At 41.9% G+C, this 27741-nt stretch overlaps 1 protein-coding gene across 5 annotated transcripts in view; it reads right to left on the minus strand.

Moving 5' to 3' along the window:
- The window catches only part of birc6 (baculoviral IAP repeat containing 6), a 261261-nt gene that overhangs the window by 40435 nt on the left and 193085 nt on the right, over positions 1-27741 (minus strand). For all 5 annotated transcript variants that reach the window (XM_085980116.1, XM_085980115.1, XM_085980112.1 and 2 more), the window contains 4 exons: positions 17577-17787; positions 8275-8420; positions 6362-6472; positions 493-710 (listed from right to left, as the gene is read on the minus strand). In XM_085980116.1, coding sequence (XP_085836242.1) covers positions 493-710; positions 6362-6472; positions 8275-8420; positions 17577-17787 — 686 coding nt within the window. The remainder of the gene's footprint in view (positions 1-492; positions 711-6361; positions 6473-8274; positions 8421-17576; positions 17788-27741) is intronic.

Genomic DNA, 27741 nt, shown 5'->3' on the forward strand with positions numbered 1-27741 from the left:
TCAAACACATTTTACCTTTTGTACTCATCTGGAATTCAATATCGGATGGAAGGTGAAAAAAAACCTTTCAAATTTAGTATGAAATTATTTTTTTTAATTGCAAGTCATTTAAAGTAACATTCCCTCAGCCTTAATTTTAGGTCACAACATGCCACAAACGCTCTGGCCAAGAGAGCAGGCAGGTGACCAGCTACCAAGGCTGCTGCACATGCTCATCTGCAGAAGGTGACAGGAGTACGAGTGTGGTCCAGGGTCACTGATGCAGTTGGATTTTCTCCCCGTGTGGTAAAGGCTTGGCATTGTGTTCAATGTCTTCTGCAATAGCACAGCCAAGATTCACTATTTTCAAAATCATGATGGACTTGATGGTTCATAACAAATATCAACATTTTGAATAAATTGTACCAAAACTGATGCAATTTGTGTATTTACTCTTAAGGCTATTTACCCATGTATTGGTTAACCGTTTTAGCGTTATCATTTTGTATTTACCTTCATGATATCCAATCGCTCCTCATCACAACGCACAAACACACTGGATGAGGAGGAAAGAGGCAGAGATGTTGAGAGTGTGACAGCTTCCTGGGCAAGGCGTCTGGCTCTGGCAGCACTGTTAGCATCACTAGCATTCTTCACCTGAGACATGTAATGGTAGTTTACTTTGAACACCAATTTTCCATCATCGTCTTCAGTGACCATCTCAGCAGTATCTAAAAACAAAAACACTTTTAAGTACAGGTATATAATTAGAGATGATGCTTTACACACACAACAGGGTTAACCAATGAAATGATCAGAACTAAAAATCTGCCAGGACTGAGAGATCAGGGGACGAGGCTGGTTTATCTACATATCCCTTTCAGGTAAACCAGACATATATGGGCCCAAGGCCAGTCGGTTGGGTATAATATTTCCCTAACATGACAAAGGCAAATGCTTCGAAATCCATTTGCTAACCCTACCATCTTTTTCCATTCAGTATACATGTCTGATTACATCATTGTGATCATCTTGTTCAGAATAGATTCAGTTCATAAATTCAAGCGGAGATCACCTACTTAACACTGCCAAACTGAGCATTTCTACAAAACTGCTAGCTTCCAAAAAACACAATGGAGTCCAGCGCTAGAATACAGTGTATTACAATGGCTAAATTCATAATCTTATGAATGAATATTTCAATTATTTATAATTGCATATGTTCAAGTTATTGAGAAATGTAACTATTCTGCACTCGGAAACTAATGCAAGCAACAAACTCCGGTCTAATGCTCCATGCTCAATAGTGCCTTACAGTAAGCAGCAGAATAGACCCTAAGACACCAATGTAAATTTGTTCACTTCCCACACCAAACACGGTCATGGCATCTCAAGGGAGATCACCAGTTTAGTATCAACTCTAGGTAGTTTTGTGTTGTAGCCCCAACATCCTTTAGGAATTGGGTTGAAATTCATTTGGTTTAGGACCTCATCATTGGATTCATATCTAGGTCCCATAATGTTTATTTTATTTTATGCTTTATTCCCATTTCTCAGCACTTAATATAATTTCAATCCAGATCAGATGATCTTTTATGAAGTTATGATTGCATAAGGCTCATTTGTGAGCAGTTTGGAGAGAAAATCCAAAAGTTTATATGGCACATCTTTCAGATGTTCACACAAAGCACTTGTCAATTAAAAACACCATGGGCCATATTAAGTGGGTGCTCAGTGTCGTATTATGTAAAATAAGATGCCTGAACTGAGTGTTTTTTAGTGAATGGCTTTTGTCAAAATGCCAATTTTCTCATTCTACTACAGTATATCAAATTTTAATAACTGATTTCACTCATTTCTATCATTCTGAATCAGAATGACATGAGAAATGAACTACATCTGACTAGCAGCTAGGTTGAGAAACAGTTAACATTTTGCCCATCTTGAGTTTGCAGCTGGACCCCATTTTGAGTGTTTATTTTAAACTGCACAGATAAAACACCAATAATTTGCATTTATATCGCACCTTTAAACATAGAAAAGCATCCCAAAGTGTTTCACTGGAGTGTAATCGGACAGGAACTGCTCTCATGCACCTCCTAACAGCCTGTTCAATAGCATTACTGGCAAAAGATCGAGGAACAATAAAACTCAATAATGGAGCTCAAATAGGTCACGCACAAGTTGAAGGACTAAAAAAAAGACACTGCCCACCTCATTTTGGCAATCTCAAAGAGGGAAAAAGCAGGTAGCATCAAATAGCCCTGACTACCAAATTAACAACAATCCTCCTAACTAAGGTTATATATAATAGAGGTGATGAAACATTAACTCGGTTTCTCTCTCCACAGATCCTGCCTGACCTGCTGAGTATTTCCAGCATTTTCTGTTTTTATTTATAATGGAGGGGACTGATCTTAGCCAGAGGTGGGGTGTGGGGTGGTGTGGAAGGAGAATGAAAATCCAAAATGCTGGATTTTCACAAATGCAGTGCACCATTTTTCTAAGGCTAATCAATTTTCAGAAATCAGCACTTGGCACAAATTTGCTTACAGTATCAGATCTGCACTGGCGATGATTAGACTGCACATTTTAAAACCCCCTTCAGGGGAACTGGGAATCACATCTACAACCAGGCCTATCTGCTGCAGAAAAACTTCCTTCGTCGGCAGATAGTGTCTGTGTAGGCATAAAGTGGTGGATGGAACATTTAACGCACCATAATAAGGAGAAGCGAATTCTGTGTACTCAGCCAAGATGTTCTAAATGTTGCCAGCTTTTTACTACTTGTGTTACGTTCCTCAGGGTACAATAAGGATTTGGACAGTAATAATTATTCCGATTCCCTGGCGAGAGGGAAAGAAAGCCTGCGCCAACCCCTTCAAGCAGCAGTCTATTAATCACTTCTCTATAGCCGCTCTCAACATTTACATTTTTTCCTTCTTGTTCAGATGTTTTAATGCAGGAAACTCTCTCAACCAGCAAAATTCAGGAGCAGGTTCAGGTAAGTATTAGTGGCCGTGTAACCGGGGTTCCTGCACCCGTGGCCGTGTACGGGGCTCTGGTACCTTGGTAAGTATACACCTCTGTAATCCGGACTTTCTGATCAACCGGCACCACGCCGGTCCCGTATAAAAAAGAGTTTCCTGTATTAATTTCATTATCTGGTGAACCATTTTTCCCGTTAGCATGTCCTCAGCATTTCTACTTATTTTGAGAGAATTGCAGAGTTATATAAATGCACCAAGACTCTTCCCAGTGTAAACACGTGCCAAGAGATAACTAGCTTTTACTCATCTGAAAGCTACAATGCCCCCAGTTAATTTCTAAAATCACGAATGCTCAAACACACATAGCAACATCTCTGAATAAACTGCAAAGATGCTCACCATTTATACCCGATCTGTATATGGCTGATGGGCAGCTGCATAGGTCAGGCAGTGAAATTTTCACTGACTTGACCACCTTTCCAAATGATGAAATTTTAACCAATTAATTAAAAAAATAAATCTAAAATGCAATGCCCCAAAGAATGTTATGATTTTGAGAATTCTATTTACAGTAAAATAAAATGCAGCTATTTTTAGCCTCTATCGTCTCCCTTTACCTCTCCCACCTTGAGGTAACAATTCCATAGTTTCCAACAGCTCTTCGGGAGCTCACTCAAAAAGCCATTCCTGTAGGTAGCTGCTGTAATAGCCAAGTTCAAAAACAGGTGTTCACCCAACAGCTACACCTCCAACAGAGGTTGTTGGATAGTCGTAAACAGATGAAACTGTGGCCAATGTTTTCCCTCCCTAGCCTAGGGATGCTGACATCAGTTACAACATCAACATCATGTAGTACATTTGCTCACTGAGGAAGTGGCAGGTATAGTACATTTGCTCACTGAGGAAGTGGCAGGTATAGTACATTTGCTCACTGCGGAAGTTGCAGGTATAGTACATTTGCTCACTGAGGAAGTGGCAGGTATAGTACATTTGTTCAGTGAGGAAGTGGCAGGTATAGTACATTTGCTCACTGCGGAAGTTGCAGGTATAGTACATTTGCTCACTGCGGAAGTTGCAGGTATAGTACATTTGCTCACTGCGGAAGTTGCAGGTATAGTACATTTGCTCACTGCGGAAGTTGCAGGTATAGTACATTTGTTCAGTGAGGAAGTGGCAGGTATAGTACATTTGCTCACTGCGGAAGTTGCAGGTATAGTACATTTGCTCACTGCGGAAGTTGCAGGTATAGTACATTTGCTCACTGCGGAAGTTGCAGGTATAGTACATTTGTTCAGTGAGGAAGTGGCAGGTATAGTACATTTGCTCACTGCGGAAGTTGCAGGTATAGTACATTTGCTCACTGTGGAAGTTGCAGGTATAGTACATTTGCTCACTGCGGAAGTTGCAGGTATAGTACATTTGTTCAGTGAGGAAGTGGCAGGTATAGTACATTTGCTCACTGCGGAAGTTGCAGGTATAGTACATTTGCTCACTGTGGAAGTTGCAGGTATAGTACATTTGCTCACTGAGGAAGTGGCAGGTATAGTACATTTGCTCACTGAGGAAGTGGCAGGTATAGTACATTTGCTCACTGCAGAAGTTGCAGGTATAGTACATTTGTTCAGTGAGGAAGTGGCAGGTATAGTACATTTGCTCACTGCGGAAGTTGCAGGTATAGTACATTTGCTCACTGCGGAAGTTGCAGGTATAGTACATTTGCTCACTGCGGAAGTTGCAGGTATAGTACATTTGTTCAGTGAGGAAGTGGCAGGTATAGTACATTTGCTCACTGCGGAAGTTGCAGGTATAGTACATTTGCTCACTGCGGAAGTTGCAGGTATAGTACATTTGTTCAGTGAGGAAGTGGCAGGTATAGTACATTTGCTCACTGCGGAAGTTGCAGGTATAGTACATTTGCTCACTGTGGAAGTTGCAGGTATAGTACATTTGCTCACTGCGGAAGTTGCAGGTATAGTACATTTGTTCAGTGAGGAAGTGGCAGGTATAGTACATTTGCTCACTGCGGAAGTTGCAGGTATAGTACATTTGCTCACTGAGGAAGTTGCAGGTATAGTACATTTGCTCACTGCGGAAGTTGCAGGTATAGTACATTTGCTTACTGCGGAAGTTGCAGGTATAGTACATTTGCTCACTGCGGAAGTTGCAGGTATAGTACATTTGCTCACTGCGGAAGTTGCAGGTATAGTACATTTGCTCACTGAGGAAGTGGCAGGTATAGTACATTTGTTCAGTGAGGAAGTTGCAGGTATAGTACATTTGCTCACTGCGGAAGTTGCAGGTATAGTACATTTGCTCACTGCGGAAGTGGCAGGTATAGTACATTTGCTCACTGAGGAAGTGGCAGGTATAGTACATTTGCTCACTGAGGAAGTGGCAGGTATAGTACATTTGCTCACTGAGGAAGTGGCAGGTATAGTACATTTGCTCACTGAGGAACTGGCAGGTATAGTACATTTGCTCACTGAGGAAGTGGCAGGTATAGTACATTTGCTCACTGAGGAAGTGGCAGGTATAGTACATTTGCTCACTGCGGAAGTTGCAGGTATAGTACATTTGTTCAGTGAGGAAGTGGCAGGTATAGTACATTTGCTCACTGCGGAAGTTGCAGGTATAGTACATTTGCTCACTGAGGAAGTGGCAGGTATAGTACATTTGCTCACTGAGGAAGTGGCAGGTATAGTACATTTGTTCAGTGAGGAAGTGGCAGGTATAGTACATTTGCTCACTGAGGAAGTGGCAGGTATAGTACATTTGCTCACTGAGGAAGTGGCAGGTATAGTACATTTGTTCACTGAGGAAGTGGCAGGTAGAGTACATTTGTTCACTGCGGAAGTTGCAGGTATAGTACATTTGCTCACTGAGGAAGTGGCAGGTATAGTACATTTGTTCACTGAGGAAGTGGCAGGTATAGTACATTTGTTCACTGAGGAAGTGGCAGGTAGAGTACATTTGTTCACTGAGGAAGTGGCAGGTAGAGTACATTTGTTCACTGCGGAAGTTGCAGGTATAGTACATTTGCTCACTGAGGAAGTGGCAGGTATAGTACATTTGTTCACTGAGGAAGTGGCAGGTAGAGTACATTTGCTCACTGAGGAAGTGGCAGGTATAGTACATTTGCTCACTGAGGAAGTGGCAGGTATAGTACATTTGTTCACTGAGGAAGTGGCAGGTATAGTACATTTGCTCACTGAGGAAGTGGCAGGTATAGTACATTTGTTCAGTGAGGAAGTGGCAGGTATAGTACATTTGCTTACTGAGCCATTGAAGGAATGGCGCCGATACAGCTTCAATTAAGTAAAGCACAATTCACAGGAAATGTCTTGCACCCTTTTTCAGACTTCTTTATGCGATATATGTTAAACAAAACTTACCGAACTGCAGTTTTTTCATTGCAGCTACATATTTTTCCTCTAGCGAGCGTGTGACTGCTGAAGGCCTCGGTCTCGTCATAGCTTTCTTTGTTGATTCCGCAATTTTCTTTTCTGAAACAAGAGAGTCAGGGAATAAATACCGTGGCAAATCCAGTACAGTACTGAAATCTCTGCAGAGACCTCCTCAGTGGCTTAAATAAGGTGAAGCTAGATAAGGGTGAAAGGAATAGAAGGAGATACTGATAGGGTTGGAAAAACAGGGGTGGGAAGAGGCTCACGTGGCGCACAAACACCGGCATAGAGCAGCTGGGTCGAATAGCCTATTTCTGTGCTGTAAAGTCTATGTATATAAACAGTCTGTACAGCTCCGAAACACATCGTCTGAGCCAAAGTACTTCTCTAGTTGCTATATAAATGCAAGTTCTTTCTTTTCTTTAGTTTGATCTCTGGTGTGTGCAGAGTTAGGGGATCTCAGTTGGGGCAGTGACACTACAATTCTGCCACAGCATCCTTGGGTTAAGAAAGTGACAAAAATATTGACTGGAATTTCTGCGCCTGATCGCTATTCAGTGACCATTTCTGCGACAGCATGCATGTGGAAGACGACAGGATCTGACTCAGCTGTGATGCCTTTTGCACTAAAACACCATTAAGATTTACACATTGGCAAGACAATAGACAGTGACCCACAGCCCACTGATTTGTACTCTAACAACATATAAAGCATGGGAGAAGTAAACCAGTAGTTAAGAAGGTACATCCGTTTATTTAAGCAAATTGTTCTGCAAAGCAGATTTGATGAGGATGAAACTTCCGATAACATTTTGCAATCTGTTAAAAGTAAAGAAAATGCAGTAGAGTTACACAACAGTTTCTTTGCATGTAAATGTCTGTAGGGTTCAATTCCCAGCAGAAATCAGGCAGTCATTGGATTTAAGGGCTCTCAAGCTAATGACTTGAGAGAAAAAAGTGTTCAACTGAAAAATAACTTCCTGCTTTGACAGCCAAAGGTCAGGGAGTCCCCCGTTAGCCTTCTAGCAGTTTGTCAGTATATTTTTCTGACTGGGACTTGACTGAACTGACAAGGTAGTCTAAAGATACTATGTGGCACCAGTACCACTATGAGGAGTGAGAGCTTGAGGGGAGCGGGAGGGGGCAAGAGAAAGAGAGAGAACAAGTTTCTGCCGAAGACAGTGCCCAACGTGAGCTGTTTTCATAGTTAAACATCAAATCAAAGTCAAAGTCAATGTAGACTATGCACATTCCCAGTGATGCAGACTGACATTTTTGCGGAGAGCACTGCCATCAGCAGCAGCCTGGAAACATAGAAGATAGGAGCAGGAGTAGGCCATTCGGCCCTTCGAGCCTGCACCACCATTCAATGAGATCGTGGCTGATCATCCAAATTCAGTACCCTGTCCCTGCTTTCTCCCCATATCCCTTGATCCCTTTAGCCTTAAGAAATATATCTAACTCCTTCTTGAATATATTTAATGAATTGGCCTCAACTGCCTTGTGTGGTAGAGAATTCCACAGGTTCACCACTCTCTGGGTGAAGAAATTCCTCCTCATCTCTGTCCTAAATGGCTTACCCCTTATCTTTAGACTGTGACCCCTGGTTCTGGACTCCCCTGCCATCGGGAACATCCTTCCTGCATCTAGTCTGTCTAGTCCTGTTAGAATTTTATAAGTTTCAATGAGATCTCCTCTCATCTAAACTCCAGCGAGTATAAGCCCAATCGACCCAATGTCTCTTCATATGTCATGGAATATGGCAGAAATATTCCCACAAAAAATTAATACTGCAAGGTTTGCTTTTCAACACTAAAGCCTAGTCTGTCCAAATCAAGTTCTTCTAACTGTTGCCAAACATTTCATCTTTAACTGTACACCATTAAAGCAGATAGCCATACCATGCGCTGCCTGTCGCAGGCTGGTGGTTGCCACTTGGACAATCTCCGCAGTTTGCTGAATGTCAGGTACAAGCAGCGTTAGTCCCTCAGTTTCTGCTTCTGCTGCATCAGTCTTGGACCCCGCTTTACTTTTATCTTTCTTGGATCTGTCAGAAACAAAAAGAGCAACATTGAGTGGGTTTTATTAAAAAAATAGCACCCATCTAATTTTCTCAATATGCATGCATCGATTACATCACAAACATATGCTGCCAAACAGCATCGGCACAGACCTAAGTAAAGCCAACCCACAAAATATGAAATATTCCCAGGTATCCATTATTTTTCACATACCACCATTTATGCAAAACTGTGGTTAACAAGGGTCTGATGAGTAGTGAATTAATGATGCTTCAAAGACTTGCACCATCTAAGAAGGCATTTTGCCTTGTTTTAAGTTTGTTGCGTTTTGAAAACTGTGGCAATACATGCCCAGGTAAGCTGGCTCCCAAATGATCACACTATTATTCCCATCATTTCTGGAAGAAAGATTTTAGCTGGCAGAAAACAATAACACTTTTATTAAAACAAAAGACAACTCGCCTGATAATTCCAATATACATGCTCGGAATATAAATGGGCTGCAGCCCCACTAAACATAAGTTACTGTACTTCAAAAATATCTCACTGTGTAAAGTGCTTGGAGACGCTTCAACTTCATAAGACTCTACATGGAATTTTAACTGTACAACACCTTCACTGGCACAAACCCTAGACTTCAGGTGCACAGCATCAACCTAGATGATAGCAAAATACTGCGGATGCTGGAAATCTGAAATAACAGCAGAAAATGCTGGAAACACTCAGCAGGCCAGGCAGCATCCGAGGAGAGAGAAACAGAGTTAAGGTCTGGGACCCTTCATCAGAACTGGAAAAAGCTGGAGATGTAATAGATATTAAGCAGGTGCAGAGACAGGGGGTGGGGGAGGTTAGATGGGGAGGAAGGAATTGAAAGAACACCCTGTACTTGCAGGAAAGATAAAATGTTGCAAATGGGAATGGCAAAAATCATACAGCATGAAAAATGGGGGCAGGGATAATTATCTGAAATTGTTGAACTCAATGTTGAGTCCGGCAGCCTGCAAAGTGCCCAATCGAAAGATGAGGTGCTGTTCCTCGAGCTTACATAAGAACATAAGAAGTAGGAGCAGGAGTAGGCCATACGGCCCCTCGGGCCTGCTCCGCCATTCAATAGGATCATGGCTGATCCGAATCTAGACTCACGTCCACTTCCCTGCCCTCTCCCCGTAACCCCTAATTCCCTTATCTGCTAGGAAACTATCTCCATTTTAAATTTATTTAATGTTGCAGCTTCCACAGCTCTCTGGGGTAGCAAATTCCATAGATTTACTACCCTCTGAGTGAAGAAGTTTCTCATCTCAGTTTTGAAAGGGCAGTCCCTTATTCTAAGATTATGCCCCCTAGTTCTAGTCTCACCCATCAGTGGAAACATCCTCACCGCATCCACCCGATCAAGCCCCCTCACAATCTTATATGTTTCGATAAGATCGCCTCTCATTCTTCTGAACTCCAATGAGTAGAGGCCCAACCTACTCAACCTTTCCTCATACGTCAACCCCCTCATCTCCGGAATCAACCGAGTGAACCTTCTCTGAACCGCCTCGAGAGCAAGTATATCTTTTCTTAAATATGGAAACCAAAACTGCACGCAGTATTCCAGGTGTGGCCTCACCAATACCCAGTATAACTGCAGCAAGACTTCTGTTTTTATACTCCATCCCCCTTGCAATAAAAGCCAAGATTCCATTGGCCTTCCTGATCACTTGCTGCACCTGCATACTAACTTTTTGTGTTTCATGCACCAGGACCCCCAGATCCCTTTGTACTGTAGCACTTTGCAGTTTCTCTCCATTTAGATAATAACTTGCTCTTTGATTTTTTCTGCCAAAGTGCATAACCTCACACTTTCCAACATTATATTGCATCTGCCAAATCTCTGCCCACTCACTTAGCCTGTCTATGTCCTTTTGCAGGTTTTTTATGTCCTCCTCACTCACTGCTTTCCCTCCCATCTTTGTATCGTCGGCAAACTTAGATATGTTGCACTCGGTCCCTTCCTCCAAATCGTTAATATAGATTGTAAAGAGTTGGGGTCCCAGCACTGACCCCTGCGGAACACCACTAGTTACTGATTGCCAGCCCGAGAATGAACCATTTATCCCAACTCTTTGTTTTCTGTTAGATAGCCAATCTTCCACCCATGCCAGTATATTACCCCCAATCCTGTGATTTTTTATCTTGATCAGTAATCTTGTGTGGAACCTTGTCAAATGCCTTTTGGAAGTCCAAATACACTACATCCACTGGTTCCCCTTTATCCACCCTGTATGTTACGTCCTCAAAGAATTCACGCAAATTTGTCAAACATGACTTCCCCTTCATAAAACCATGCTGACTCTGTCCTATTAAATTATGTTTATCCAAATGCTCTGTTACTGTTTCCTTAATAATGGACTCCAACATTTTGCCAGCCACAGATGTTAGGCTAACTGGTCTATAGTTTCCAGCTTTTTGTCTACTTCCCTTCTTAAATAAGGGTGTTACATTAGCAGTTTTCCAATCTGCCGGGACTTTTCCCCGAGTCCAGGGAGTTTTGGAAAATAATCACCAATCCCTACCGCCACTTCTCTCAAGACCCGAGGATGTAGGCCATCAGGTCCGGGGGATTTATCCGCCTTAAGTCCCATTATTTTACCGAGTACCATCTCCTTAGCGATTTTAATCGTGTTTTGCTCCTTCCCCCCCCCCCGTTGAGCTTCATTAGAACAATGTAATAGGCCGAGGACAGAGAGATCAGAGTGGGAGTGAAGCGGTGAATTAAAGTGACAGGCGACCGGAAGCTCAGGGTCACCCTTATGGGCTGAACGGAGGTGTTCCGCAAAGCAGTCGCCCAATCTGCGTTTGGTCTCCCCAATGTAGAGGAGACCGCATCGTGAGCAGCGAATACAGTATACTAAATTGCAAGCAGTACAAGTAAATCGCTGTTTCACCTGGAAGGGGTGTTTGGGGCCCTGGATGATCTAGCTCAGATGAAAGGTCATCGACCTGAAACATTAACTCTCTCTCCACAGATGCTGTCTGACTTGCTGAGTATATCTAGCATTTTCTGTTTTTATTAACCTAGATTTTAGTTTCTATTCTCTTCTGTTCAATATCAACATTTCACAGCTGATCACAACCAGGGATCTAAACAAATGCAACAGCAGCAATGTCAAAGAAGAACCCATTGCTGCCAATCCCACAGTCTGTATTTTGGTTTCTACTTATGGCCTCAGATTTGAAAAACTTAGGTTACAAGGGTTTAAGATTTTAGGAAATAACAGAAAATGTTGGAAAAACTCAGCAGGCCAGGCAACATCCGTGGAGAGAGAGTCAACATTTCAGGTTGAAACCCTTCGTCAGGGCTGAAAAATGTTAGGGTTCAATATGAACCGTATTAATCCAGCTATAAACCAAGGTTTGTGAATGACACTGTAAGAGTGCCGCAAGAGGCAAACAGATATGGAAGTCACAGGACCAACGCAGTGACCTTTTTAGGTGACTGCTTAATATAATTTTCTAAAGGCCATCTGAGCAGCAGTAATACTTAAAACTATTTCAAACTGGATTAATCAGAGGGGACAAATTTCTTGAACGATCCAATTTAGATAAATTATGCCTCTTGTTCCAGAAATGAACAGCTCAAACAGAACAACCCAACAATCAAAATTAAAGATAAACACAGGGTGGGGGGAGACTATTTTCAGGATATCAATCCTTTTTGTACAGCACATAAAATCATCATCAAAATTACCTTTTGGTTCTTTCACTCAAAGAAAGAGGCACTAGTTGATGGTACAAGGACTAGGGGACACAGATTTAAGGTTTTGGGCGAGAGATACAGGGGGGAAAGTGAGGAAAATCTTTTTACGCAGCGAGTGGTGAGGACCTGGAACTCGCTGCCGACGGAAGTGGTGGAAGCGGACACACTCAATGTTTGAGGGGAGACTGGATAGGCACTTGAGGGAAATAAACTTGCAGGGCTACGGGGATAGAGCGGGGGAATGGGACTGGCAGGATTGCTCTACAGAGAGCCGGCACGGACTCGATGGGCTGAATGGCCTCCTTCTATGCCGTTATGACTATGAATCACCTGCCAAGGGGGAGGATAGCAAATTGGATTACATATTGTTAAAACAAGAGTTGGAGTTAACAGGAGTTTTGTAATCAATTTTGTAAGGAACGAGCAAGAGGAGATAGGAGGAAGGTTTTTTTTTTAAAAAAGAAAAAAGTTGGAGATAAAGTCTCAGCTATTAATTTAAAAAAAGTCAAATTCAGGATTGTGAGCCTGGCAGGAACTCCTCTGAGTTCAGTCCAGCTGCCACTTCTATTCATCGTGTATATCAATGTATAGACACAGGCTTAGAGGGAGTTGTGTCAAAATTTGCACCTAGTACCAAATCAGAAGACCAGAGGGTCACTGAAAAGATGGAGGAATGGGCTAAGCAGCAGCAGCAGCAGGATTTCAATGTCAATAGGTGTGAGGTGATGCAGCAGTAATTATACTCGGAATGGAAGTCGGCTCGGTGTTGTGAAAGAGCAGAGGGGTTTAAGAGTACAGCTTCACAGAACATTAAAGGAGCATCTCAGGTTGATTCGGCGATAAAAAAAGTTAATGGAATTTTTGGTTTTATCACAAGGTATAGAATACAAGAGCCTATTTAAAACCTTAAGACAATTGGAGTGCGGTGTACAATACTGGGATCCACATTATAGGAAGAATATTGAGGCTTGAGGAAGGGTACAATACAGATTCACTAGAATGCTGTCTGTTATGAGGAAATACAAATATGAAGAAAAACTTTAAAAATTGGGTCTTTTTCCATTAGAACTACATAGATTATGGGGCAATATAATTCAAGTGTTTAAAATTATGAAAGAATGGGATAGGGACGATAGAAGCAGACAGTTTCCTGTAGTTCAGTGACCAAGAATGAGGAGCCATAGATACAAGATTAAATGTGTGAGATTTAGATTTAGGAGGAGAAACTTCTTTACACAGACACTTGTGAGACCGTGGAATGCACTTCCAGTGTTAGTGACCGAGGTAGAAACTATGCCAACATTCAAGATTAGATTGGTTAGGTGGATGAAGGAAGAGGGGTTGAAGGGATATGGGAATAGGATGGGTAAATGTGATTAAAACGATTTGCTCGAGTGGAGAGTAAATGCAGACTTGAACTGGTTGGGCCACATGGCCTGTTTCTGTCTTGTAACTTTTATGTATTTCTATGTATTCCTTTAAGATTCATTTTGGAGACTCAAAGAATTGTCATCCGATGCACAGAAGGTTGTAAGCACTGATGGAACTGTACCCCAGCAGGAGTCTGCTCCTTCAGATGATGAGAAAATTGCAACAAAAAAACACTGCTCACGCCAGAATTGGGTAAAAGCCAATAAGTTCTCCTGAAGAGACAAAAATCCCTTGTGAGGTTCTGCACCAAATACAAAGCAGTGTTGCTTGACGTATGTAAAAGCCACAGGACATCAGGGTCTGATTATTTTCTTGTTGGCAACTGGGGGTATTAGCTATAATGTCGAGAACATTTGATTTAGTTTTTTTTCCCCACATGTACCTTCACTTAAACGTCACAAATGCTCACTTCACAATTCCTGCTACATCTACATTTTGCTTATTCACTAAATCTCAAATTTCAAGTAACCATACTTCCAGTTTAATAATAGCTACTTGGAGTTATTTGGCTCAATGTAACAAGATAAATTGAACCTTTAAAAAAATCTGTTATCTGGTTGTTGCACCATAAAGTCGGAGACAGGACTGTGCCCGCGATTCCACAATTTCAGCCAAGCCAAGCAAGGGCACTTCCTTACTCCTGAACACCTGCTTGGGACAGTAATGCCAGTTCAAACTCTAGCTTAGAGCACCGTAGATGGGAATGGAGCGAGAAAATATCCATGTATTGCAAAGCCACGTCACCTCAAAGTGGGGGATCGAAAACAAGTGAAAGAATAGAATCATAGCGTGATCCAACACAGAAGGTGGCCATTTGGCCCATCGTGTCCGGTGCTGGCTCTTTGGTAGAGCTATCCAATTAATCCTACTCTCCTGCTCTTTCCCTGTAAAATTTTTTCCCTTCAAGTATTTATCCAATTCTCTTTTGAATGTTACTATTGAATCTGCTTTCACCACCCTTCAGTGCATTCCAGATCACAAGAACTCTGTAAAAAAAAGTTTCCTCATGTCACCTCTGGTTCATTGCCAATCGCCTTAAATCTGTGTCCTTTGGCTACCGACCCCTCTGCTACTGGAAACATTTTCTCCTTATTTACTCTATAAAAACCATTCAGAAAGTGCCTATTCCGAGGTTGGCAATTGTGATAATCTGCAATACACGCTGGCACAAAACTTCACTTGGGGTTATGTTGAAATCACCAAGGGGTAAAGTTAATGGATGACGTGCACCATCATTTCATGGGGGATTTAACTGGAACTTTTTTTTTTAACTATATAAAATTCATACAAAAATAATGATACTATCATTCCTATATGAATAGGAGATCAGATGTGTCTGAGGGATGGTAGGGAAATAATTCTAGCTAATTTATCTTGCCATGTTTAAGCACAACAAATGCACAAGTAAAGAATTTGGAGCTACAGGAACTGAAATTGTTAAAATATTTATAGACTGATAAAACTGGATTATGGCAATTCATTACTGTATGTGTCTGCTTCCAATTATTAGTTGCTATATAAGCAGTATTCTGCTTCTGCAACAGTTTTATCCTGGTCAGGCTGACAGCCTGTTCACATAAAAAGGGTTTTCGTTATGGAAAAAGCCCAGAGCACTTTCTGCTAGATGTCAACCAGTGGAAGAAAGAAGTTGTCTTGTGTGCTGTTAGGCATAGAAGAGGGAAGATGATAACAGTTTTACAGCTCAAAAGAAAAATACAATACTCGCTGAAAAAAATGACTGTGTAGACCAAGACCAATTCATAGCTAAAATAGCCAATTTATGAACAATATTCATAAAAGTGCCAGTTACGATGTGATTTCCAGAGAATTACTTTAAAAATCATCTTTCATGAACAAAACAGCCACCCCAGGCTGCACGGATACATAATTTATTGTATTAAACAGACTCAGACAGAAAAATTGCTCGGAGCACCAAGATGTCACTGACATTTACATCAATGAACCAGGAGCTACATTTTTGTGTCAAGTGCAGCCAGTAGATAATGGTAAACAAGAGTTCAATACTAATAAGGTGAAATAACAAGAAATGAAACAGGACGTGATCAAGCCGGTAGCTATAGTGGAATGCTGATTTCCCACAGGGCTGAGGTTCAAATCCCACCTTTCACTGATGCGCAAAAAGGTTCTACTCTTGTTAGGCAAGTTTAGCCACTTGGATGAGCATTACTAAGTAGCAGACTGCTTTAAATTCGATTAGGCACTTCACAGCCTTCCAGACTCAATATCGAATTCAACAATTTCAGATCATAACCTCGGCCCCCATTACATTTTTATATATATTTTTTATCCACACCTTTGTTTTGGCCCCTTCCCCCTTTTTTTCTCTCCCACATGGCAGCTGTCTCCCATTCTGCCAGCGCATTTCACACCTAATCTGGAGCCGGCTTTTGTCTCTCCACTAGTCCTATCACCATCTCGCCTTGTTTTGAATATCTCTTAATGTCTCTTCACTTCTCTCTTGTTCTTTCATCCCCATTTCCCAGCCCTCAAACTGGCCTTTTAATCTGTTTCATTTCCTGTGCTTTTTCAGTCTTGACGAAGGGTTTCGACCCGAAACGTTGACTATTTCTCTCTCCACGGATGTTGCCTGGCCTGCTGAGTTTTTCCAGCATTTTCTGTTATTTTGCTTTAAATTGTCCTCTCCTATAAGAGCACACTTCTGATTGGCCAGGCATGACATCACTGGGAGCACAATGAAAAAGCCCTTGGCTTTAATGTCCCCACTCTCATCAGTCTCAGTGAATGGACAAACAGTAGGTGGCAGTAATGAGTATGCACAGGGAGGAGAAATTAGGGGACAGAACAGATTTCAAATGAAGTTTCAAAAATACAGTTTCCTCGATCAGAATTTGTTAAATACTGCAAAAGCTTCCAGCTGTCAACAATAAACCAATGTAATCGGTGATTTCTTTTTGCATCTGATTTAGGGAAAGGGCTCGTGTTCAAAACCATATTTTCCAAATCATATGGCACTCAAACTTTTACTGGACTCATGAACTAAAATACTACGAACCTCAGCTGAAAAGACCAAGTTAATAGTCCTTTAGCTTACGATGATTTTTTTGCGTTACCAAAGACAGGCACTCATACAATATCAATAATGTGGCAGGTCAAACACGAACAACATTTTCATTTCAGTCCAACGTTTAGTCATGGAAACAAGTCAGGTAACAAATCGAATCTTCTCTGATCAGTGCAGGAAATTGACGAATGAGTTGAGTTAATAGTCAGTGATGCAACATTTACATGAACTATGGGGGAGGAGTGTTAAGTAATATCTATACTAATTTAAATTTCATCTTGCTTCATCTATAAATGACATCCCAGCATTCATACTGAAGCCATACTCAATAAAATAATCTGAAAAACAAAATGCAATTATTTACCTTAAGCTAGCTCTTCATTCTTTAATGCTGTTCAACCGCTACATACAAATGAATACTCGGTCATTTAAGAGGAGGAAAAACTGTGGGACATAGTTGGCAAGGATTTGGTACACACAGGCCATGGTACTCAAGTGATCCTTCCCCTCCAATCCTGCTGGACATTCTGCAAGCATACACCAATTCTTTAGGGAGAAAGTTGAGCGGAAAAAATGGAAGAAGCTAAAGAACTGGTCGAGAGGAAACAGTGTGCGTGGACAAAGGAGGACGACCATTTTATGGTAGATAACGTAACATTCTTCCTCATTCATTCAACTTCCAAAATGGCGCTGAAAACTGGAGGTGCAATTTTGAACCAAGCAGTTTGATTTCAGCATAGCCCTCTGGGAATTTTAATAACAAATACCCAGACAGCAAGTGTTATTTTTTCCCCCTTCTATATCTTAAAAAAAAAAGCACAGTGACATTGTTTACTTTTAAACACCTCACCTACTTGGATTTTGGACTGGAGGGAAAAAGAATAATAGCCCTAGATTATCCATGACCGAACGTCGAGACCAGTTTGGAGCACCAAAGCACTAGTTATCATCAACTGCCAGACATACCTTAATCTGTTGGTGTAAGTATCCACACATGTTTTCATTTTTGCTAGTAAAGTGCCAACAGAAGTCTGCGCTTCAGAATGCTCCTCATCCTCCTCGCTGTTATCGCCTGACAAAGGCAGTAGGAGAGGCACAAGGGAAGTGCATGAAGCAATGGCACGCAGCAACTCCAGTAGGGCTCTATACAGCGGAACATGCCTGGCCATGTCGAGCACTGAAGGGAAATGAGAGAAAAGTTTGTTTTTAAAAAGCAACCCACATTAATGCAACAAACATTGGCACAATTCCTCTTACAAAATAAGCCACCAAAAAGAATTACTAATGCAGTGATGTATTTCTTACATAACCAATTACTTTTCTTTTATTTAGGAATTTTCCACTTGAGGCACTTTGTGTCAGCATCACTCCCAGGGTGGGGCAGAATATGGCCAGACGCAGAGTTAAATTCACTACTCTCTCCCAGCCTCAGAATTGGATTCCGCCCCCACTCTACCAATGCAATTTTTTTCACTTTCTATACTGGTCACCCTATGGCATCCGAGTAACTGTGCAGGTTTGCAGGCAATTTTGTTCTGCGGGTCCACTAGGAGCCAAGTTGCGAATGACCAAAATCTCTATGAAACGTTACCGCCACAGAAGAGGCCTCCAGTCTAATTGTTCGGGCTGGATTCAGACCGAGACTCAGAGTGCTGAAAAGGCAGTGTGCTAAACAATTATACTGCACAGACATTCCCAATTATTGTAATGAAAAACAGTTCATAAGAATGGCACAAATTGAACAGGAACACAAATAAATTTGCTGTCACATACTGCTGTGAACATTTTTAAATGCAGTTTTCTGACAAGCAATTAACAGGCAACACTACACTGTGCTACCATCAATGATTTTTACAGTGCTAATGGAAATATCAAAATCCAGTGTACAAGTCATGCTTGCGTCAGTGCGCTATTATATACCATTTTGGGAAAACTCCTTATAACACCTCATTCATCTCCTCCTATATTAGAGGACCAAGAAAATGATACGGTGTGCCTTATACATTAGGTCTCAGTTTCTTAAGACTGTAGTTACACGATTAAGCATAAAAAATTACCCTTAAGTATTTAATACCATTCACACTGCCAAAAATTCCCCAAGGTTGAATGTTACTTTTTTTTTTAAATAAAAAAATCGACCAAGATTTTATTTTTCTCCGTTCAAAACAAAAAGGTATTTGTAAAGATACTGTTCTTTGAATTCTGCATTACATCATTGTAATTCATTTCTTTCTGACCAGCATTGGCATTTTTTTTTAAAAACAAGATACCAAACAGAAATGAGCAATAGTTTTGCCAGTAGAGACCCTTTGGGTAGGGATTGAAAGGTAGCCCTTTGAAATATCAGGCCACTTCTCTAACAGTGACCAGAAAATTACTGCAACTAGGATAGACTTTCTTGCTTCCACTGAAACCACTGCAAGCTCAAATTAATTACATGAAATCTTTAAAAGCATGAAATGATGGCGTATAAAATCTGCATTTATATTGCAGTGCTTCAATGTGCTATAACTGTCCTGTCCTTTCAAGAATCTGGATCAATTCCACCAAATACTTCAGGACAGTAGGAACTTTTATCACTAATGCTGCAATATTTTTGCCTACGTCTGCTTCCAAACCATTTACTGCCAGTATCACGCACATTGCCCATACCTACTTGATGTTCACACTACATGAAACCACTCTTGGAATGACTTAAAATGTAATCGAGATAGACACGTACACTGGATATTAAACTACTACTGTTTAAGTTTTTACAGGCACTTCTGTTGCTCAAACATTCATCACTACCTTTTTCTCCCCCCATTAAAAAAAACTGCTTATATATTCCAACCTCGAACATCGAAAAAAAAAATGAAGAGCTACATCAGTCTATTACAAAAACTACTGAGTACTTGCTGAGCAAGACAGACGTGGAAGAGAATTAAACTGCAAACTAAGAATGCATACAAATTCTTGATTATCTTTCACAATCATAAATAGCCCCAGTCATCACTTTTGAGGACAAGACAGGAAGAAAAGTGACGGGGATTTTTTAACCATCAAACCCTCGATATTAACCCCCCTCCCCCCCACCTTGACGGGCAGGAGGGGGTTCGGCAGGTTAAAGTGAAATGTGCGGAACGTGACACCGACCCGCTGAGCACATGCCAGTCATCATTTTTATGGCAGCAGATAGGGGGGCGTCCGAACATCCCACTGTGGAGTGGCGGGACGCTTATTAACATATTTAAATCGGGCTCCTACTGTGCAATCGAGAGCCTGATTTGAAGCTACCTGCTGCATGGGTTTCCTGGGCTCGGGAAACTCAACAGTGAAATGGAGTGGGAATTGCCGGCTCCCCAAGGTAAGTGGCTGTTTCAGCACTCCTTCGTGGCCCAGGAGAAGCAGGAGTGCTCCACAAGGAAGCCTTTGGCCTCCTCCAACCCCAATCACCAGCACCCAGCCCCCGGGCGCTCCCAATTGCCAACATCCTCCCCCGCACCCCTCCCGATTGCCAGGGAAGATCCCCAAAGGTCGCCTGGCTGTGGCTTCCTGCCGTTAGTGTTCACTCCCGCCTGCTGGCCAGGCTGTCCATTTGGCTGTCTGCCAGGCAGGAGGTGGAGCTACAAGATGTTAATGTGGTTCTGCTGTCAAGATCACAGGACCTCCACGTCTGTGGCCTTGCCCGGTTCTTCGGTCATTCTCGACCGAATCCACACCCTCCCCATAAATAGCGGGGCTTAAGTGTTCATGTGACCAATGTCTACATGCAACGATATGCTTCTCTATTTTACCACAAGACTACTGAATATTTGGGGGGGGGGGGGGGGAGGGAGGAGAAAAAAAGGGAGCAGAAATTGGTTTTCATAAATTATTCACTTCAGGTCAAGGACCTTCCTGTCCTCATCTATGGCAGACCAGAGAATCCATCCCATTTTTGATTATTTTATTGATAATTAAGCCAAAGCCCTGCCGATTTTAAGATGAACTTCAGCTTGCAACTCTCTGGGAGTTGTTGTTGTTGCTGTAGCTTGGAACGCAGGTTAAGTAGTTTGACTTGATGCCCAGTAACCATGTGAATTCTGCTAACCAAATGATATACCCATTGCAGGAGAAATTAATGGGATAAATTCTAATGACCTGCATCCTTGTGTTTTAAAAGATAGCTAGAGATAGTGGATGCATTGGTTTTGATCTTCCAGAATTCCCTTGATTCCAGAACAGTCCCTGCGATAGCAAACGTAACCCCGCTGTTCAAGAAAGGAGGGAGAGGGGAAACGGAACTATAGACCAGTTAATCTGACATCAGTAGTAGAGAAAATGCTAGAATCTATTACTAGGGACATGGTAACAGGGCACTTAGAAAATCATAATATGATTGGGCAGAGTCAACACGGATTTATGAAAGGGAAATTGTGTTTGACAAATCCAAGAGTTTTTTGAGGTTGTAATTAGCAGGCTAGATAAAGGGGAACAAGTGGATGCGGTGTATTTGGATTTTCAGAAGGCATTCGATAAGGTGCCACACAAGAAGTTATTACACTAAATTAGGGCTCAAGGGATTGGTTAATGGACTGAAAACAGAGAGTAAGAATAAACGGGTCATTTCCAGGTTGGCATGCTGTAACTCGTGGGGTACCGCAAGGATCAGCACTTGGGCATCAGCTATTCACAATCTATATCAATGACTTAGATGAGGGGACGGAGTGCAATGTATCCAAGTTTGCTGACGATACAAAGCTAGGTGGGAAAGTAAGTTGTGAGGAGGATACAAAGAGGCTGCAAAGGGATATAGAGAGGTTAAGTGAGTGGGCAAGAACATGGCAGATGGAATATAATGTGGAGAAATGTGAAGTTATCCACTTTGATAGGAAAAATAGAAAAACATTATTTTTTAAATGGTGAGATCTCGGGAAATGTTGGTATTCAGAGGGACCTGGGTGCCCTTGTACACAAATCACTGAAAGTTAACATGCAGGTACAGCAAACAAATGGTATGTTAGCCTTGATTACAAAAGGATTGGAGTGTAAGAGCAACTATATAGGGCCTTGGTGAGACCACACCTGCAGTACTGTATACAGTCTTGGTCTCCTTACCAAGGAAAGATATACTTGCCTTCGAGGAAGAGCAACAAAGGTTCACTAGACTGATTCCTAGGATGGGGGGGGGTTGCCCTACGAGGAGAGATTGAGTAGACTAGGCCTGTATTCCCTAGAATTTAGAAGAATGAGATGTGATCTAATTGAAACACATAGGCCTAGAAATTTGTCTCGGGCAGTGGTGCAATCTGATCAACCGCCCGTTATATGCAGCGCCTACTATTTACTTACACTGATTGCAATGGAACTGAATATCAGGGGCTGCCTATCCCATACCGTCAGTTTTGCAACACCGCCAGAGACGAATTTCTAGGCAATAACATTCTTATGGGGCCTGACAGGGTAGATGCTGGGAGGATGTTTCCCCTGGTTGGGGAGTCTAGAACTAGGAGTCACAGTCTCAGAATAAGAGGTCGGCCATTTAAGACTGAGATGAGGAGAAATTTCTTCACTCAGAGCATGCTGAATCTTTGGAATTCTCTACCCCAGAGGGCTGGGGAGGCTCAGTCGTTGAGTATATTCAAGACAGAGACCGATAGATTTTTGGATATTAAAGGAGTAAAGGGATATGGGGATAGTGCAGGAAGGTACATCTGGAGGTAGAAGCTCAGCCATGATCTTATTGAAGCAGGCTCAAAGGACCGAATGGCCTGCTCCTGCTCCTATTTCTTATGCTCATGTTCATTTTAGGAATTCCGATCAAACAGATGCCATAGAATGCAAGCATTAATCACGGGCCATTATCGCCGATAGCCCATTCAGTCTTTGAAATCTTCAACAGATATTTTTGATTAATTGTGGAAGGTATCTTTATACCAGCTTAAGCCAAATTCAAAGAGACATAGTCAGGCTGATGCAGCATGTTCTTCAGTTTCCTATGTTGCTGTGCTGCTTTTAAGATTGGGGGTTTATAGAAGGCACTGAGTTTTAGCGCTTTATCATGGACTCAGGGTCAAAAGTTCACACAGAGAGGTGCTAAGACTTTGAAACTTTTGTTTTGCAACAGATGATGTAAAAACAAGTTGTAATTCTTAGCCCGAGCTACGTGGTCTGGCAACATGGTGTCAAGCAAGATCTGAAGCACATGTTGGGCAGGCTTTACTATTACCAGTGTATGTGTCAATGGCAGAAAATGTCATTGTTCACCCGACAGCAATGCTATCACAGATGATTCTCACATTTGGTCGTTTCACTTCTTAAGGAATTAATAGCGATGAGAATTTAAGTGCCCTATTCGGTTCTTTCAAATACTGGAGAGATTTGGAATGGTGGCCATCCTTTAGCACTCTAGACAGAACACAACAGTCGTTATAATCCTAACATTTAGTATCAACAGAGGAAGCTCAAACAGAATATTATTACAGCGCACTCACAGACAGATGACATCACTGGAACCTGCATTAGGCTCCAGTAAATCGGAGTGGTGTGCTGGTGCCCCAATTCATTCGGAGCAACAATCAGGCTAGAATTTGGCAATCATATGCCCCTTCTTACAACCATCTGTGCTGCACCTTGTTTTATCACTTCAACACCAATAATCATTACAATTTTCTCCTTTCGTACTTGTAACCATTCGTACTTGGATTCAGACTTTATGCCTAATGCCATGCTAATGTATACATAACGCAGCTAGGATTTAGAAACTGTGTCAAATTCAGTTACGAATCTTTTGGCGCAGGGAGGAAGCAAGAATGGTGTAAAAACAAGCAACGTACTGTATAACACAACAATATTATTTTCTCCAGTGCTACTGACCCCACTCACATAGTTTACTATAGAATCAGTCCTAGGTTTGCTTCCCAATATCAAAACACTTCTTTTGAAGAAAAAAAAATCAATTTTAAATTAGCCCTGGGACCCTTCCAGAGCCAGGAGAATTTTAAAAATCAGTTTGATGATCTAATATTTAGCTCAGGTTGGATCACAAAGGGGACTACTTCCATAAAAGGCCAGTTACAAAATGAACGAATAATGGCAGGCCACCAGAACATTTTATGCACAATTATATCCCTAATCTCACGTGGACATGAACATACTTCATTGAATCACACGTGGGATTCTTGAAGAATGCTTACAAAAACCATAGGAACTTGTTGAACCAATTGCTCACAATTTGGTGTGAATTCACATGCTGTTTATGTGCTTTCTTCAGATTGATGAGCAGCAGGCACAATTTAATGTTGTTTAATAAGTCCAATTCTCCCCTTTAATATAGAGATGTTCAATGCAAGAATAGCTGCACCTAATGGCCCATTAAATAGGTAATATTGAGCAGCACTAAATTCTCTTTCCAAACCATTTAACATCCTCAGTACAGCTTAATTGGATGAAAATAGCTATCTGCCACAACTATGGCATAAATGAAAATCTAAATATTAATTCATCAATATCAGACACAGAAGATATCTAAATACAATACCGAGCATGTACATTTTTGAGAGCTTCTTCCACTACACCAGTGTTTAAAATAGATTTTAAAGTTGGTTATTTTACATGAACCAAAGTAGGAAAGAATCCCTTAAAGACTCTAATGAGAGATATTTTCCTTTAGTCAATCCACTCCAGGTGTGGGGAAACATTTCCCCAATCATGTGGGGGAAAGATTTTCAGCAAAATTGAATGTGGTGTTCGAACTTAAAACATGGTTTCTGATTTACATTAAACCACCTAAAAATATTAGTGGCAAGGAAACCTCCCCTGCAGTTGATGTCTATTTTATTACTAGTAACTTGCCATAAACATCAAAAGTTCACCCCGTGGGCGTAGTAATGATATCTTGGTGCATCATTAACTGCAACTGGCAGCCAGTTTTACAGACCCAATGCAGGTGGATAATGAGCAGGTAACATCTTCTCTTGTATATGAAGAGGCAGATGTGAATCATTATTTTCTCCCAAGGGCTCACCATCTTAGGAATGCCGTCAAACTTTACATTAGGAAATGCTGCTGCTTTTTGGTATCTCTCCAATTTTCTCCCCTCCTGTGGTGTTGGCAGAGATCAGGGTGTGTTCCACAGTGGCCAGCAAGTCACCTGATAACCTTTCATAGTGGCCATTCTTCCTTTAGAAGTTCTGCTGCCCGTATCCTAACTTGCACCAAGTCCCGTTCACCCCACACCCGTGCTCGTTGACTTACATTGGCTCCTGGTTAAGCAACATCTCAATTTTAAAATTCTCATCCTTGTTTTTAAATCTCTCCATGGCCTCACCCCTCCCCATCTCTGTAACCTCCTCCAGCTCTACAACACTCTGATCTCTGTGCTTCTCCAATTCTGGCCTCTTGCGTATCCCCAATTTTCATTGCTCCACCATTGGCGGCCGTGCCTTCAGCTGCCGAGGCCCCAAGCTCTGGAATTCCCTCCCTAAACGCCTCTGCCTCTTCCTTTAAGACGCTCCTTAAAACCTACCTTTGACCTGTCCTAATATCTCCTTATGTGGCTCAGTGTCAAATTGTGTGCGTTAATGTTCCTGGGCAGCTCCTTGGGACGTTTTACTACATGAAGGGTGCTATATAAATGCAAGTTGTTGCTGTTACAGCATGCATCGACAAATTATGATTACGAGACTGCTAGCAGCATCAGAGCTGATCCCCATCACGTCCACAACAGGAAGGTAAATTATATATAGTGGTGGGCCTTCTCCTTGAGCTGCTGCAGTTCTTGTGGTGATGGTGCTCCCACAATGGCGTTAGGTGGGGAATTCCAGGATTTTTACCCAACGACAAAGAATGAATGGTGATATATGTCCAAGTCAGAATAGAGTGAGATTTGGATGGGAACTTAGGAGGTGATGCCTTTGTCCTTCTGCAGCTACGGTGCGCCAGTGGTGAAGGGGGTGGGGATCGAGTCCAGTGACAGGCCTGCTGTGTCCTGATTGGGGTCAAGTTCCTAGAGTGTCGTTGTGTTTGCAACTACCCGGGGGAGTGGAGAGTATTCCATCACACTCCTGACTTCAGCCTTGAAGATGGTGGAGAGGCTTTAAGGGGTCAGGAGGTAAATGTAATGTGTTTGGAATTTATAAACCACTGCTAGGTGCACGGAGGCAATCAACTCTGAGTATCCTCCTTTAGGGCTAAGCTATCCGCGAACGAGATCTTTTCAAACTCTGTTGATTGCGAGAGGCCACTGATTGTTGGCTCCAGCATCTTGCTGCAGATTCCAAGCACCAGTTACACCAGAATGCAGCCCCTGTCCTGCTCTTGCAGCCATGGTGTTAATGAGGCTAGTCTAGTTGCGCTGCTGGTCAATGTGACCGACAAGATGTTGATGGTGGGGACTCTGCAATGGTGGTGCTGTTAAGGGACTTGGCGACTGACCTGTGATCTGCCCGGTCTTTATAGTCCAGTTCCACACTACACAATTAACTTACCAGCTGAGCCATTAAGAAAGCTCAAGGATTTCAGCAAAAGTTATTAAAATAGAAAAGATAAACCATATCGGTACTTACATTTAGATTTTATTTCCTACATTGTAACAGTGACTATTCTCCAGAAGTACTTCACTGCCTGTCAAGTGCTCTGGGATGTCCAGAGATTGTGAAAGGCACTATATATAAAACGCAAGTTCTATTTACTGCCGCCCAACAACCAGTGACTGCGTGCTGTATGTACATGCATACCACGCATGTGCCCAATATAAAAAGGCACCAGGCAACCAATCATAGCTTTCAAGGGCTGAGCAGACCTATTGGTCAGAATTTGGGTTAGAACGAGAGACTGGGGCAATAATTAAGAAAAACTTGATAAAAAATATGTATTTATGAAGAAATTGGTGTAACTGGTGCTTGGAATCTGCAGCCAGATGCTGGAGCCAACAATCAGCGGCTTCTCACAATCAACAGAGTTTGAAAAGATCTCATTCTTAGTCCTAAAGGAGGATAGTCAGAGTTGGTTGCCTCCGTGCACCTAGCAGTGGTTTCTATCAAAATTACTGCCAAGAAACAGGCTTATTTAAAGGGGAAGTTTTAGAAAGGGTTTATACATTCCAAACACATTACAAACAGAAACAGATAATTAACAAATTAGAAACAGAGCTGCAAGACCAATAGATTATTTATAGCTGTATCCCTAACCGCTGGAGAACTTTCCAAATAGTTTAAAAAAAAATCCAAGACACTCTCACTTAAGCTGGCAGTCTATGCAACAACAGCCAGGTGAAGCCAAACTATCAGTGACCACACGCTACAGGTGAATGAAAAATTGAGTCTGCCTGCCCCATTTAAAAGGTTTCTAAACGCAGAGTGGAAAAGTTCAGCCAATCGGCACTTCCCGCCCAAATTCAAATTTGACCCGTGGATAAGGACACATAGCAGGTTCGGTAGTCTGCGTGCTGGATGACAAGTGCTCTGTGGGCCGATCTGGCTGACGGGCCCCTAGTTTATGTTCTTCAATAATAACTACAGTCCAGTCTAGCACAAATGTCATACTGAGCTTCCATCATGGGGCCTTGTCCTCAAGTCCCTTTTAGTCCAATTGTTTCAAAGAAATCTATGCCCAACATTAAAAACCTTGTAATAACAGAAAACGCTGGAAAAACTCAGGTCAGGCAGCATCCGTGGAGAGAGAAACAGAGTCAACGTTTCAGGTCGATGATCTTTTGTCAGAACTGGAAAAAAAGCAGGAAATGGAACAGATTTAAAAGCAAGTTTAGGGGCTGGGAAATGGGGGGGGGGGCGATGAAAGAACAAAAGGGAAGGTCTGTGATAGGATGGAAGGCAGGAGAAGTAAAGAGGCATTAAGAGATATTCAAGGCAAGAGGAGGTGGTAATGGAACAGGTTAAGAAACAAAGGATGGCTCTAGATGAAGTGGGAATTGCGCTGGCAGAATGATTAAAAACCTCGTTTCAGGTCAATTCTTCCAGGTTTTTTGAAATTTGTGCTTAAACAGCAAATACAAATCATGTCATTGGAGTACTGACTTAAACAAAATCCTGAAGCCAACAGAGTTGAAAATCCATATAAGGTAGTCATTAACCCTTCCAACAGTAACTGCCTCACGTCTTAAGGCTATTAACCCATCCTCAATTATGTCATTAGCACTTATTGCTTTCAG

The sequence above is a fragment of the Somniosus microcephalus genome, chromosome 3, assembly GCF_052327205.1.
Source record: "Somniosus microcephalus isolate GS21.2 chromosome 3, FLI_Smic_1.0, whole genome shotgun sequence".
Classification (NCBI taxonomy): Eukaryota; Metazoa; Chordata; class Chondrichthyes; order Squaliformes; family Somniosidae; genus Somniosus; species Somniosus microcephalus.